Genomic DNA, 13,925 nt, shown 5'->3' with positions numbered 1-13,925 from the left:
GAAAGACAGATTTAAGTAATACGATTAAAATGCATGATAACTGATATTCCTGCCATGACACTTTGCAGATTATTGCTCATGGATATTTTACCTATAAACAAAACATCTGAAATGATTTAAGTAAAAAAGTGAAATCCACAATAATAAATCACGTCAACCATAGCAATCCTATATATGCCATATAAAACGCGACACCTGAAACGCAATGCCATACTATTTTCCTCACAAAAATCACGTAAAACTAAGAGTAACAGGTGTGTATTTTTACAATAAATACCATCAGCCAAAGCGCGACTCGGCGCTCGGCTGCTTTTCCCTGACTCCGCCCCCTCCGCTCGACGCGCTCGGGTCTCTGCTCAGGCTCGTCGTCAGTGCGGGCGAGAGCGCTGCTAAACATGGCGTCGGACGGAATGATTTTAACTAACCACGACCACCAAATCCGAGTTGGAATATTAACAGGTAAATACGCAATGACACTCGCTCCTTCACCGTCTCGTCGCTTGTCCTCGCGTGTTTTGTCATGTTGTCGCTCGTTGTGGTCGGTCGTGCCGGTTGTGATATGTTAGCGTGGTGATTCCTATCTGAGGGACTTGTGCCCGTCGCGCGCGCGTTCCTCGACTGGTTTGCAGGCGACGCCGATCAAAAGCCGAGCTTTTATTCTTCTGTGTATTCTTTGATTCAGCAGAGCACCCGTGCATGTGTGGATCCGGCTTTCTGTGATGTGCCTTCGGTCTGTCATGCAGCAAAGCGCGGTATCAAGACAACAGTTTGTGTGATGAATTATTCATACCTTGTACGCGAGACATCCAACTAACATAAAGCAGAACGCCGGAAAACCCTCGTATATCTGTGAATGAACCGACCGATAGCTGGCATGTGCCTTTCCTCGGCTGTATTGATATGTTTGGCAGGTGTATAGTGCTGGTTTATGGATAGGAGTTGCTATTTGGAGTTGGTCACGGCACGCAGTGTTTTTTCAAATGGGGCTTTATTTCTACACATGATATCTATAAATGCCCACAGCAGCTGTTGCAACAGACCCAGCTGTGTTCGAATTTCATTTTAAACGCGTCTTTCAAGGTTACAGATCATGCTTTCAAGTATGCGCCGATGCGTTTTAATAGTCTCCGTTGATCGCCTAACGGGAGACGAAGAAGCCGCCTTCGCGTAAAATATCCCCGTGTCGCTGCCCCGCGGGAGCGGGACGGAACGAGTGATGAAATGCACACAGTGGCTGAATGCAAATGTCAGTGTGTTTGCGGTGTGTCACGTATTCACGACATTCCTCTCGGCGCGTTTCTGGCTTTCTCGTGTGCACCGATTCCGCGAGCACGAGCCTCTGCGATTGTCGCGAGGGGGAATGGCATAAAACCGTATGGGAATCCCCCTCCCCCTATCACGCGCACGCGCGCGCACACCCCTGTCAAAGCGTCTTGTCGAGGGTGCTGTCCATCGCTTTTTAGTGCTGAAACGTCGCCAGCCTCAAATTTGCGCCGTTTTGAAGCTCCGTACAGCCGCTGGAGGAACACGTTTGAGAAGGTGAGGGGGATTTTCCCGAGGACATTACAAGCCCCCCCTTTATCTTTTCTCTAATACTAACATCAGCTGATGTAGTCCATCATTAGTCACAGTCACGCCTAGCCCTTCTAGGAGATTGCTTAGCGTGCCTTCACTGTGTAGGGGCATTTCGTGGTAGCGCACGCTATTGATGAGGAACCCTGTGTGTGTGTGTGAAGGATGCAGGGAGGGAGCTGGAGTACGGATGCCTTGGAGTGAGATGAAAATGAGTCTAAGCACACAAAACTACGGAACATGCACACTTAATAGTGAGCAAGGTAATTGGCAACAGATTGCGGTTTTAAACAGTCACGGGTTGGCAAGCGGAAACCTTTTGACCTGTGGGGCATCCACGCTTAAGATGTTGCAAATTAGCGAGACGGAAACACAACGGAGGCATTCAGATTTGGTAATAATGGTTCATTGATTGTGCTTTTCTAAAAATAGACCTCTAAAGCATTTACCCAAGGCATTCAAAACTGCATTGAAAACAGAATATGAATTAGAGGCTATTGATTTTTGTGCTATTCGGAGTTGGTATGATTTTGGAATTTATTTTTAGGTTGGTTGTTGAAAGCGAGTGTGCTCTTTGCAGATTTTCTGAGTGCTTTCTAGGCAAACATCATGATTCAGGGTGCTGTGTAGTAATATGAATGTTTTATATGTAACATCCATAGTCTGCTATACATTTAAGAGAGAAAGCCGATGGATAAAAAGAAGCTAATTTTGAATTCTAGCCTGAGGTGATGTTGAATGCCAATCATGGAGGCTTTAGGTTTTTAAAGGCTTTTACTTTTTCTCGAAGAGTTTTTGCATATGTGTATTGCACACTTGTAGCGTCCACTGGTAGACGAGTTTTCTTTGATTCCTGAAATAACACCTAGAATAAAAGCTTCTAGATCAGAGTTACATTCATGGCTGCAAAGACTGTCAGGGCCTGTCTGAAATGTTCAGAGAGATCCTCCCGTGTGGAAACGGCTCTTCTATGTTTCCTCCCTCTGAACAGCTGTTGTGCTTCAACGAATAGACTAAAGTCAAGTCAGGTATTTTCTCAAAGACAGGATATCAGCAAGTTTTTCTTTTCATGTTGTAGCTGCTTTCTGATCCATAGAAAGTGTACTTATCGCCTGGGAGTAAAATAGGGATGTCTGCCACAAGAGAAGGATTTGATTGGGAAACCTGTTTGAAATGACAGGGTTTAGATTTAATACATGTTCCTGGGGTTATTGAGCAGTTTATTTGTGCATGTTTGGAAAAAGATGACTTTTTCGTCAACAATTAATATCTTGCCAAAACAGCTTTTTGGTCAGTAAGCGCTCTTATCTTTAACCCCTCACATGACCACATTGCACCATTCTCTTATGTAATAGACACTTCACGATCAAGTCAATTTCTAACTACCGCTTTTTCCCTCATTTTAGATAGATCCTATTTTATTCTGAAAGGCTTGGGATCCCATGTGATTCAAATTTGCTTTTACTTTTTATTTTACTTTAATGGGTGCTGTTTACAATTTCTACGAAAATGTTATAGATTTCTTTGAGCTGTGTTATAACGATTATTACTGCACTTTAGTTTGTTTTATTTACTATTATAAAACCAAAGCTATACGTTGTCACATCAAACAATTCTCGCTTTTACTGTTTTATTTAGTTAGCGTATGACCTAGCATTAAATTAAATTAAATAAAATTTTATTGATATAGTGCTTTTCACAATGTGCATTGTTCCAAAGCAGCTTTACAGGGGAAAATAAGAAAAACCGAAAAACACAAAAGAGGTAAAACACATTGCATGGTGTTAATATAACAAGTTCAATTATTCTTGTAAATAATATCTAATAAATGCAGTCTCCCTGTCGTTTATTTAGCATATTTGCATCAAGTGAATGCTTGGCTGAAAAGAGGTGTCTTTAATCTAGATTTAAATTGGGCGAGAGTGTCTGATCCTCGAATAGCGTCGGGAAGGAGTTTAGGTGCTATGTATGAGAAAGCTCGACCGCCCCCCCTTTGGTGGATTTAGTTAAAATTGCACTAAATGGTTAGTAGGGCTGTTCGATTTGGGGAAAATACCAAATTTTATTTCGACAGACATTGCGTGTTGATGTACGAATACAATTTTCTTAGTCAAGCTTCAGCTCAATATTGTCAACAGTGTGGAGCACAGTATGGGTATAGTTACCTTGCTGAAAAAATAAAAACATTACATATATTCACATTTTTTCCATTAAACCCATTACAAAATTCCTGTTTGTAGTGTATTTTGGGTATTATTCAAACATGACTTGATAGAATAGAATCCATAAAATGTTCTATTGTGTTAGTGAATTATTAAATAAGTACATAGGTTACATGGGCTGATTTATTCATTTTTAAGTATTTGGGATTGTAAAAACAAGTAGAAAATGTGCTGAATATTTAATTTCATCCAAGTGAGACTATCAAAACAGTTAGCTGTGTGGAGCCGGACTCAAGTAGCCTATTATAAATGAGCATTAGGGCCTGAACAGACTCGTTTCATATTTTTTACAACTGTGAAGCTTGCGCTGTATAGTTGACACATGCCTTAATTCTGCCCTGTTTGCGCTCTAGACATCGTACAATGACAATTTGGTAGACATCACCCAACCTTACTACAGTTTCACTTTCCCTACCTACTGTATATTCACAGGATTGGGGTGGGCGGAAGACCAACATTTGCCCGAATTTGCATGAGATTGTGATGGGTGTCATTTCAGACAACACCAGGTTGTGGTAGGGATCACAGCATTGGAAAAACATTGACGTTGCAGTTTGATTAAAAAAAGTTTTTCAAGAAAGTTACAGAAGTTTTAGATTCTCACAATATTTCCTTTTAGTCATAAATGATAATTTTTTATTCATAGTGCTAGGGCTGAGATGCTTTATTGTGCAATTCTTATGCTCAGTTTCTCAATGAATTACGGTTAATTGCTGCCACATCCGAAAGCCAGAGCACAATCTGACGCAGAAACTCTGAATATTGGACACAGAAGAATATGATTTACACATGTAGTTCCAGCAAATGCCAATGGTCATATTCTCTCGCTGTTCTTCAAACCTTTTCAGGTATTTTCATGATAATAAAGTATATTTATAAAGATGATGTTTGATAAGTGTTGCTTTTTCAAATGCACATTATAAATGACTCAAAGTGATTTCAGATCGTGCAGTACTTCCTTTGATCAAAGAGCCGTAGTTCACAGGAGAGCTGTGCATAAAACACAGAATTGAAGCCTTTGAAATTTCAGAATGGCCCTAGACAGGTATAAGTAGTGTGAATTGTGATATATATCGTCCCAGGCCTACGTAGTGCCCTTCTGAGCACTGTCTTCACATGAAGTTATTCATGAAGTTGTGGTGTCAGAGCATGTTAGCACCCATGTGAGTGGTGTCTTTCTGAGAACACTCAAACACACACCCAAACCTGCATCTTCTCTAAAGTTTGTGCTTCAGTCCCCTGTAACACCTTCCGACACCCTCAGCTTGTGAAGGGCAGATGTTGAATAGCAATTGGGAATCATTGTGCCAGACTTAAAGGCAATAGAGGACCTTGTCTTTGAAAGATATGGGCTCCTGCCAAGATCTCATCTCAGCTGATCGTCAACAGTTGCCATTAATAAGCCTTAATGAAAGATAGTTCAGATGTCAGCCCCAGGTATCATTTCGAAGCTACTAGTATTGAATTACAGGGGCAGAATTTCACAGGTTCTGGAAATCAGCCCCGCAGAACACTGATAACAAAGCTTTCTGGTCAGTGTTCTCAGAATGGCTCGTACATAATGTCAACACCTAGTAAAAGCAACTGTATGGCTTTTTTGTAGTGGCTTATACGAAACCCCATTTTGTGTCAAGGTGTATGATATTTTTGTGGATTTATGCTTGTGTATTTGGACTCTGGTTCCCCATTAGGAATGCAGAGGACAAATAATTCAAGTTGATGTATTTACATAAACATTTGACCCTAAAGCCGCATTTAAGCATGTATGGACCTCACTGAGGAGGTTTTTGAAGATAGCAGTCATGTTTTAAAAGTGTTTGTGGAAAAGTCTATAAAAACGGTTGGGCTATGTGTGCACATTAAATACCATTGTGCGTTTCGTGAAACTGTGTAGTACCAGCTGTTTCACAGTGTAACTAGAGAAAAAGCGTTTCCTGTTCTGGTAATCGATGAAGGTATCGTCAGTTAAACGGCTTATTAATCCATTCCATCGAGGGATTTCTATCCAGATGCGGCTGAGATTAAATTGAATACTCATGATAAATCCACTGCAGCTGTTGTTTGAATATGTTCAGAGCTCCGTACGGGCACAGGAATTTCTTTTTGAAGCGGATTATCTTTGAAGCATCTCTCTGCCGTACGCTACGCTTAAAGTAAGTCATGGTTGTATTGTAAGGCCATGGCAATGATGCATTCTTTTAAATGCCTGGGGGACCCACTTAGTCCAACTAGTACAAAATTTGAACAGAATGTTTGCAAACTACTGAGATTTTTATGCAGATTTAGATTTACTGCTAAATATTAGGTAGTTATATTGACGTTACGTAACATTATTTATTTTGACAATATTTTTACATGTCGTCTTAATTTTGGTTTGGGTAGGGCTGTTCACGGATTAATCACACACAGGACAAAAGTTTGTGTTTGCATAACATGAATGCTTGGCTTGATACGATAGTCTGTGTCACCGGTGATACACGGTGTCCACCGCCCCAACCGATTACATCACACGTCTACCGATCCCCACCATCATTTAGAATTTTTATAGTAATAAATCACTTAGTTTAGTTAGAGACTAGACTGCGCATCCGAAACGCGGCTGCTGCATTCAGCGCAAGCGGAGCAAGTGTCGCAGCAAAGATCAGCAGCAGAAGTTAGATGCATGTTATTTTCACCTGCGTTTAGTCCTTAAAGGCTGAGGTTTCCTGCCATCGCATTGGGCGACATGGCGATTGACTGTTCTCCTGTCCCATAGCAGTGTGTTCCAGCAGGGTTGGCTCCAAGGCCTGCCTCTATTACCGCACCACGAGCTCCATTCATAAATGTGTAATGGCTCATGAACGTGTTGGCTCTGTGTCTGTGTCCTGCTGGGATTTGGAGCGGTGGGAAATGTGATCCAGCAGGACTTTTATGCCATATCGTCTAGCCTATGCTTCACTTCCCACTTGCACTCAGAGCGTGTGGAAAGCGTGTGAACTCATTGCAGATGGTTTATTGCATTATGCTCACAGGGATTGTGTGACCATTATAGAGCCAGTCACACGGATAATCATATCACAGACAGACACATTTCATTCGAGTTGAGTTTGAGAGTAAAACATTTGAAAATACATCTACAAACTATTACATTTAAGGTTTGGATGGAAGATAATCCTCCTCATATATATTATTTAAATAAATAGTCTTAACATTGTTTTCCACCTTTTGTGTAGAGATTGCATCTGTAAAAGAATGTACCTCAATGTGTATTTTTTGTATCTATTGTATTTTTAGCTGGTCATCTCATGATTGAAAGATTGTCTTTAACTTGTACATAGACAGTTATAATGTGTTATATTCTTTTGATAAGTGTATTTGTATAAAAACAATATTTTTACAGGCAGGTGTATTAGCTTCATAATGGATAGTGGTTTTTGTTAAGTCTGTTAGTACTTTTGTTTTTGTAAAAATGTCATTTTTACTAAGATTTCATTTGAGTTGAACTGCAAAATTGTTTTTGTGTGCTTTATTTGTGGAACAAAAGGCATTCGCTAAAAATATCCTACTAAGCTCAAACGTGGTGAAAAATAAATTCTACGTATTCGGAAGAAAGTGATTCGCTAAAATGCTCACAAGATCCATTTCGGTATGACAATATATCACTTTCAACAAGATATTATTCGCGAAGTATCACTTTTAGTTCAGTGACCTCATGTTTTGTTCTGCTGTTAATAATTCAGAAATGACCTTTACCCTCCTGTGTCCCATGATGCCATGTGAGCTGGCCTTCAAATGCTGGATTTGACATGCTGCTGATTAAATGGACCTCTAAAGGGGTTCAAGGCTGGTCATATATTTGTCACATGATCCATCTTTTGAGTCCCGAAAGCCGTTAAGAATTCTTAACACACACACTGGTTTGTGTTATAGACTTTTTTGATTTAATGCAAGGCTAATGAGGTTCCTGCGAGTAGACTTTCAGAAATGTTGGCCATTTTCACAAGTTAAGCCAAAGCTGTACACACAGAGATGTACAAACACAGTTGTTGAAGATTGTGAGCAAAGCAGGGGCTGAAAATGAGCATCCTCATGCAGTTTTAATTGTCCTTTAATCATTACACTCATTACACCCCTCCACTGTCAGCCGCACTCTATACACACATTTGTACAGCATTACAAGCATACGACCATGAATACACAACGGAAAGCTCATGGATCTGAGATATTGAGAACATAGTCGCAACTGTGTAATTGTGTGTGTAAAAGTGAATCGATTTTATGGGTATGCCTTTTGGTTGGCATATTTTTTGGTTATTGAATAAATAGGATGCTACTTGAGAATGCGAGTACATTTTTGGAACTCTAATGTTAGTGGGCCTTCAACCACATAGTTCAGGCTACATGTATGAACGGGTACCAAAACCCGGTGACGAGCCCAGCGGCTAAATTATTACAGTTGGCCGCATTGTATAGCTAGATAAGCTCTTACGTTATCATTACCGTTTCTGTACAGGAGAATTTCTCTACCTTCTCTACCAACTCGCACTCTGTAGCCACCCCAACTTTTGTTTATACTTCGCATTAAGATGCGTTTTGGTCAATCTCTCTATCAAATGGACGAAATAAGTGCACACGATTTACAAATGCACGCGACCGGGGGAGAGAAACATACAGAGAGAAGCGTTTCTTTCTGCCCTGACAGCCAGGAGACACGCTGAACACTGCAAGTGTGTGTTAGAAATCTGAAATGAAGAGAAAGCATTCTACTTGCCTGGTACGTTTATCATCATTAAACCAAACTTTTGATTCTTTAGTTTAAGTTTAACTTTAGTCTTTAAGTTTAAATCCTGACTCGTTGTTTCCCTTCATTTATGCATTAAGTCCATAAGCGGTCTTTTGTGGCAGTTGAAACGAATTTGACCACAAGAGCGTCTACTTTCCTGTCAGGCTTTCTACTGTCCTATAAAATGGAAAAAGGCTAAAAGCTAAATATAACTTAAAACGCAGTTATGAGCAGCAGGCTGTGTAATATGAGAGATTTATTTATTTATTTATTTTTGTTTTCACTTAGATTATGAACATTTGACTAATAACAGTGTCTGCCAACAAACATAAACTAAAAGTATGCTTCACAACAGTTTGAGAAGGTGCATTAAAGTTTTGAGCAATGTGTTATTACTATGAATTAGACTACTGTATATTGTACCCTGCAATAAACACTCTTTCTCAATCAAGTGCACTGAATTGAAGAGACATGTCTTCAATAAATGTTTAATTTAAGCAATATTTTGTATCACCTCTTATCACTTCATTGGATTTTATGAGATAAAGGTGGAAAAAAGAAAATCGGCCAAACATATCGGCCATCGGCTATCCTGGTTTCTAAAATCTGCATCGGTCAGAGTGAAACCCATATCTGTCGACCTTTACTCTAATAGTTAATGGTGTAGTTTTTCCGGTCACCTCTTAAAGTTGCTGTGTTTTTTTTAAGAATCTATTGATAGAAATGCAATATAATATACATGACTATGTCTTCAGAGGTGTATAAAACCTTACATAATGAAGCGTTATGTTTTTATTACCTTTGAACGAGCTATTTCTATCCACATACACTGTGGGTCCCCTTACGTGGAATCCACCATGTTGTTTTTACAGTAGCCCTAAACAAACACACTGCTTTATAATTTTATAAATATGTTATCTCCTTTTCGTCGTTATCGTCTTGACAAAGACTAAATGTTTAGCAGTTATTGCAACTTAAATTCGCAATTTGCTTATACACGGATTTAAAATTTTAACCAAAATTTGTGACGTTAAAGAAAAGAATATGAAGTGGCCCTTGTGTGTTGTCCCCAACCAGCCCTGCATGCCGAGTGTACAGTCCATCGTCATAAAAGTTTGTATTTGTTATAATTAGTTAATGCATTAAAGAACATAAACTAACAATACTTCTACAGCATTTATTCATCTTAGTTCACGTGACTGCTCGAGGCTGCGGGCTGCAAATCACGTTGTAAACAAATATAAGGAGCCTGCAAGTTTGCACTGTATATTGCAGATGCGACTGATTTAATTAGCTTGCGTATGTATAAACTTTATAGTATATATGTTCAGAAAAGACGCGAGTGCCTGGGTTTTTATCAGCTCTGCTTGTGCTGTACAGAGCAGACCCACGTAACTTTGTAACTGCACAGCTTGAGCTGTAAAAAAAGGATGTGCGTGCCTTTTACACCGTGTGTAATTCATACGGTTTACCTTTTGAACCCGTGTACTGCCCAGCACTAACTCATGTTAACAAATACAAACTTATTTTAAAGTGTTACCAGTTTTTAAAATTATTTGTATATGTGCCTATCCTATATCGCAGCCATTTAACCACACATTGTTTGTTATAAGCCTTTTTAGGGCTATAAAAATTTGGATCCTCAACTAAGGATTTACATAGTGGAATCAGAATTGTAACTTCTTGACTATAAATGACTGATAGTCGAATCGCGTGCGTGTGCGCGCGCGTGTACATGTGGGGATGACACCAGGTGGTTAACAAGGGTTCAGCACAAAGTGAAGCGCAATGTTGATGCACCAAAAACAATCAAACAATAATTTATCATAATAAATTAAATAAAAAAACAAAATAAGCCACATTCAAATAAATGTGTTTAGGTAAAATGTCTGAAATGCATGGGAACATATTCAAAACACAAGCCACAAATAGCAAAATTAATTGACATTTTCCTTAAACGTCAAGTAACAATGCTATGCCGCTTGCTAGACCAGATCTCGCCTAAAAAACTTCAAAACTACTTGATGATTTTTTTTACAAACTGGAATAAAGCATTACCAATGAACTACCAATACAGTAACTTTATTTTCCGCATGTAAAGAAGGAATGCAATTAAATATCTAACCATATAAACAGTCGAAAGTCCCTTTCACCTTTTTTCCTGTGCACTCTTTTTCCATCCTCCTGACGCGAATGCTTTCAGCGCAGAGAATGACGAGTTCTGAAAGTCTGCTCTGTGCTTGCTATATACTGTGATTTTGGTTATATTACCTTATAATTTTTTTGTGTATCATGCAGCACAAAGATCAGTCTAAGTTATGAACTACGTTTATATACAGACAATGTGTTGTATTCATATTTAAATGCCCAAACATTCAGTAAGGGAGAAATGTTTTTGACACCAACATTGGTGTACACATTCATTTGCAAGTCATCTGGGTGCATGCGGATTGAGCTGGGTCCCTTTACCAGTCTTATAGCACAAAAGACAGGAAGAGATGCGATCCTGCGCTGGGTCATAACCACTCATATGCGCGCTCATATGCGTGGGGGGTTTCGATACCCAACCCTAAAAAAGACCCATTTATTTACATCATATATTATATTTTTTTGCCGGGCAGTGCCTGCCTGTCTGCTACGCCACTGCCCATTTAACCAAAATGGCATGATGCCCATTGCATAACACCTTTGCGAAGATTCGACTGTGAGATTGGAAGTCGAATCAGGCTCCTCCTATCGAAGCATCGAGTCTTCGACTATTCATGGTCACCCCTAATAAAAGTTATTTATAACACAAGCTGTCTGTTGAGGTTTTGGTGCGAAGGGTCAGTTTGAAGTTATTTTAAGTTATATGATTACAACCCATGTACCAATAAGTATTTAAGGTTACCTGCATGTTTAACGAAGAGTCAAAAGATGCTTTTCATAAGCCACATTTGAGTCGGTTTAAGCCAATCATAAAAACGTTCCATAAACCGAACAAGATAGTTCATAATACACAGCAAACGTGTTATTTTGTGGAAACACCCCTTACAGTGATGTAAAACTGTATCAGTAAAAGCTCCAAAGCCCCATATGCTCGAAACCAACTGTGTGAGCGGGAGAATCTGCCAAAGTGTCTTCGTAATGATCTCTTCTCTAAAACATGCCTCCCCATCTGAACGTCCCTGCGTTCTGTAGGCTCGTGTCTCGTTGAATAATTTAAGTCAAGTCTTATCTGGACACAGCGTGACTGTAGCGTTTTAGATAATAGAATGCAGACATTAATCACAGACGTCCCCCACTCACCGCTGAAGATCTCTCTCTCTCTCTCTCTCTCTCCTCAGGAATCTCTCTGACGCAGATCAAACTGACACTCCGCTCTTTACGTTTTCCTTACCTGTTACAGCTTGTTTCACAGTGATGGTAAATGTCACGTTGGTGATGTTTTCTGCGCTTGACACCAGCTGGGTGCATTTCTTTGTCTGAACTCTGTGAGGCTAAAGCAGATTGGTGTTTAGGGCTGCACGGTATTGAAGAAAAGTGTGACATGATATATGCAATACGATAATGCTTCAAGTTTGTAAAATCCATTTGAAATGTATTAAATATATTTAAAAAAATGATGATTATTTTACAAAGATGCACGTTCTTCCACACTTCAGAACACATGCATACGCTCGTGCACACAGACACTGACATTAACATGCCTCTTATTATGAGAATATAAGGCTGTCAAACGATTAATCGCGATTAATCGGAATCAGATTGAAAGTTTATGTTTACCTATTAAATGTCTTTGTACTGTGCATATAAATTTTGCGTTTCTGAAAACATATACATATATGCATATATTTATGAAAAATATAAAATATGTAAAACAAGTAAATTATGGGTAAAAAACAATAACTCTTTCTCTCCACAGGTTTTGGTCTGGCTTCTGTAGAAACTAGAAACTTTGTATTAGCACCTATTGCACTATTGCTCGACATATCGTTTATTGCTCCCTGAACTCTCTGTAAGTCGCTTTGGATAAAAGCGTCTGCTAAATGACTAAATGTAAATGTAAATATAAATAAATACATGTAAATATTTCCTAAATATATTCATGTATGTGTATACGTTTATAAATACAAAATTATATGCACAGTACCCAGAGATTATACAGTATGTATAAACAACTTTTATTCTGGATGTATACATTTTGATATTTCGTGCAGCCCTAGCCGTGTCAGGCAAAAAAATGCCAGAGGGCTGGGTATCTTCTTCAAAAGATGTAAAATGACTTGACCCAAGTGTGAGGGGATTGGTCATTCTTGCCAAAAAACAAGAGCTGTTGTTTAGCAAGGATGACTTTTCTTGGCCAAACAAGTGAAGTCACATTTACGTTTATTAAAGTGCATTCAATCTAAAGATTTTTGGAGTGTTGTTACGATCTTAGCGTTGTTAGGGACATGCTCCCGTAACAATCAGATTAAGCCTTTTTTGACTCGAATGAATTAAAAAGTCAAACAAAAACGTGTCAAATTCTTGTTAATCTGATCCAATTTCATAAATTGCAGAATGACAGTATAGGCAGGGTGTGTACATGTTATTTCCCTTGCACTTATTGGGATTTCTTTTGCGCTACATTATATAATCACACTCTTATTCATATAAAGGCCTTTAAACTGTTTAGGCGCAATTTGAAATGGTTGTATTGACACGTCCAGTATAGATTGACAGCTTGTGGCTGTGGAACAAGGCTCAACACAACGCGACAGCAGTCTCGTCTGTTGTACACATGTGTTAAAGGCTGCGCCAGAAAATTTGTCATTATTAACTTCGATTTCGTGCTTGAATGAACAAAAACACACAAGATTATGCCCAGAAAGCACATTTTGTTTAGTATTTTCGCAAGCACAGTAGAAAAATTATATATTTAATAAAGACATCAGTTGCAAAGCCAACAATATTAGAATTTAGGCTTTCAATCATAAAATGATGCTGTTAAAGAAATTTGTCGTTTCTACATTAATTTGTAGATAAAATGTGAAATTAAACCAACGGTCAGACTTGACTTTGAGCATCGAAGATTGTTCGGACGTGATACGAAAATGGCCGTGCGCGATTCCTTCATTTTTTACAGCGGAGAGGTCACGCTGTGAAGTTTTTATCTTCTATTTGTCTGAGACACTGAAGTGACGTTAATTCGCAGGCCAGAGTTCACCAGACTTGAACTTTGCTACTCAGCGAAATGCGAAATACTCTTGTACGGGCTTGAGTTTCATGCGTATGAATGGAAGTCAATGGAGGGAAAAGTCTAATTTGACCGCAGCTTTAGACTGTGGTATACATGGAATAGCTGGAAGAAAAAACTAATAACATTGGGAACCCAACAACATAGCCCC

General features: G+C 39.1%; 1 protein-coding gene across 2 annotated transcripts in view; it reads left to right on the top strand.

The window, feature by feature from the left end:
- The first annotated feature begins 346 nt into the window (after nt 1-346).
- gphna (gephyrin a) overlaps nt 347-13,925 on the top strand; it is a 68,546-nt gene continuing 54,967 nt past the window's right edge. The window contains exon 1 of one of the 2 annotated variants that reach the window (XM_079458233.1): nt 347-459. In XM_079458233.1, the coding sequence (XP_079314359.1) occupies nt 396-459 (64 nt within the window). In that variant the 5' untranslated portion in view covers nt 347-395. The remainder of the gene's footprint in view (nt 460-13,925) is intronic. The other variant, XM_079458232.1, reaches the window with a different exon arrangement.

The sequence above is a fragment of the Barbatula barbatula genome (assembly GCF_947034865.1).
Source record: "Barbatula barbatula genome assembly, chromosome: 6".
Taxonomy (NCBI): domain Eukaryota; kingdom Metazoa; phylum Chordata; class Actinopteri; order Cypriniformes; family Nemacheilidae; genus Barbatula; species Barbatula barbatula.
Note: the sequence above shows the minus strand (reverse complement) of the source record. Positions and strands in the feature narration are given on the sequence as shown.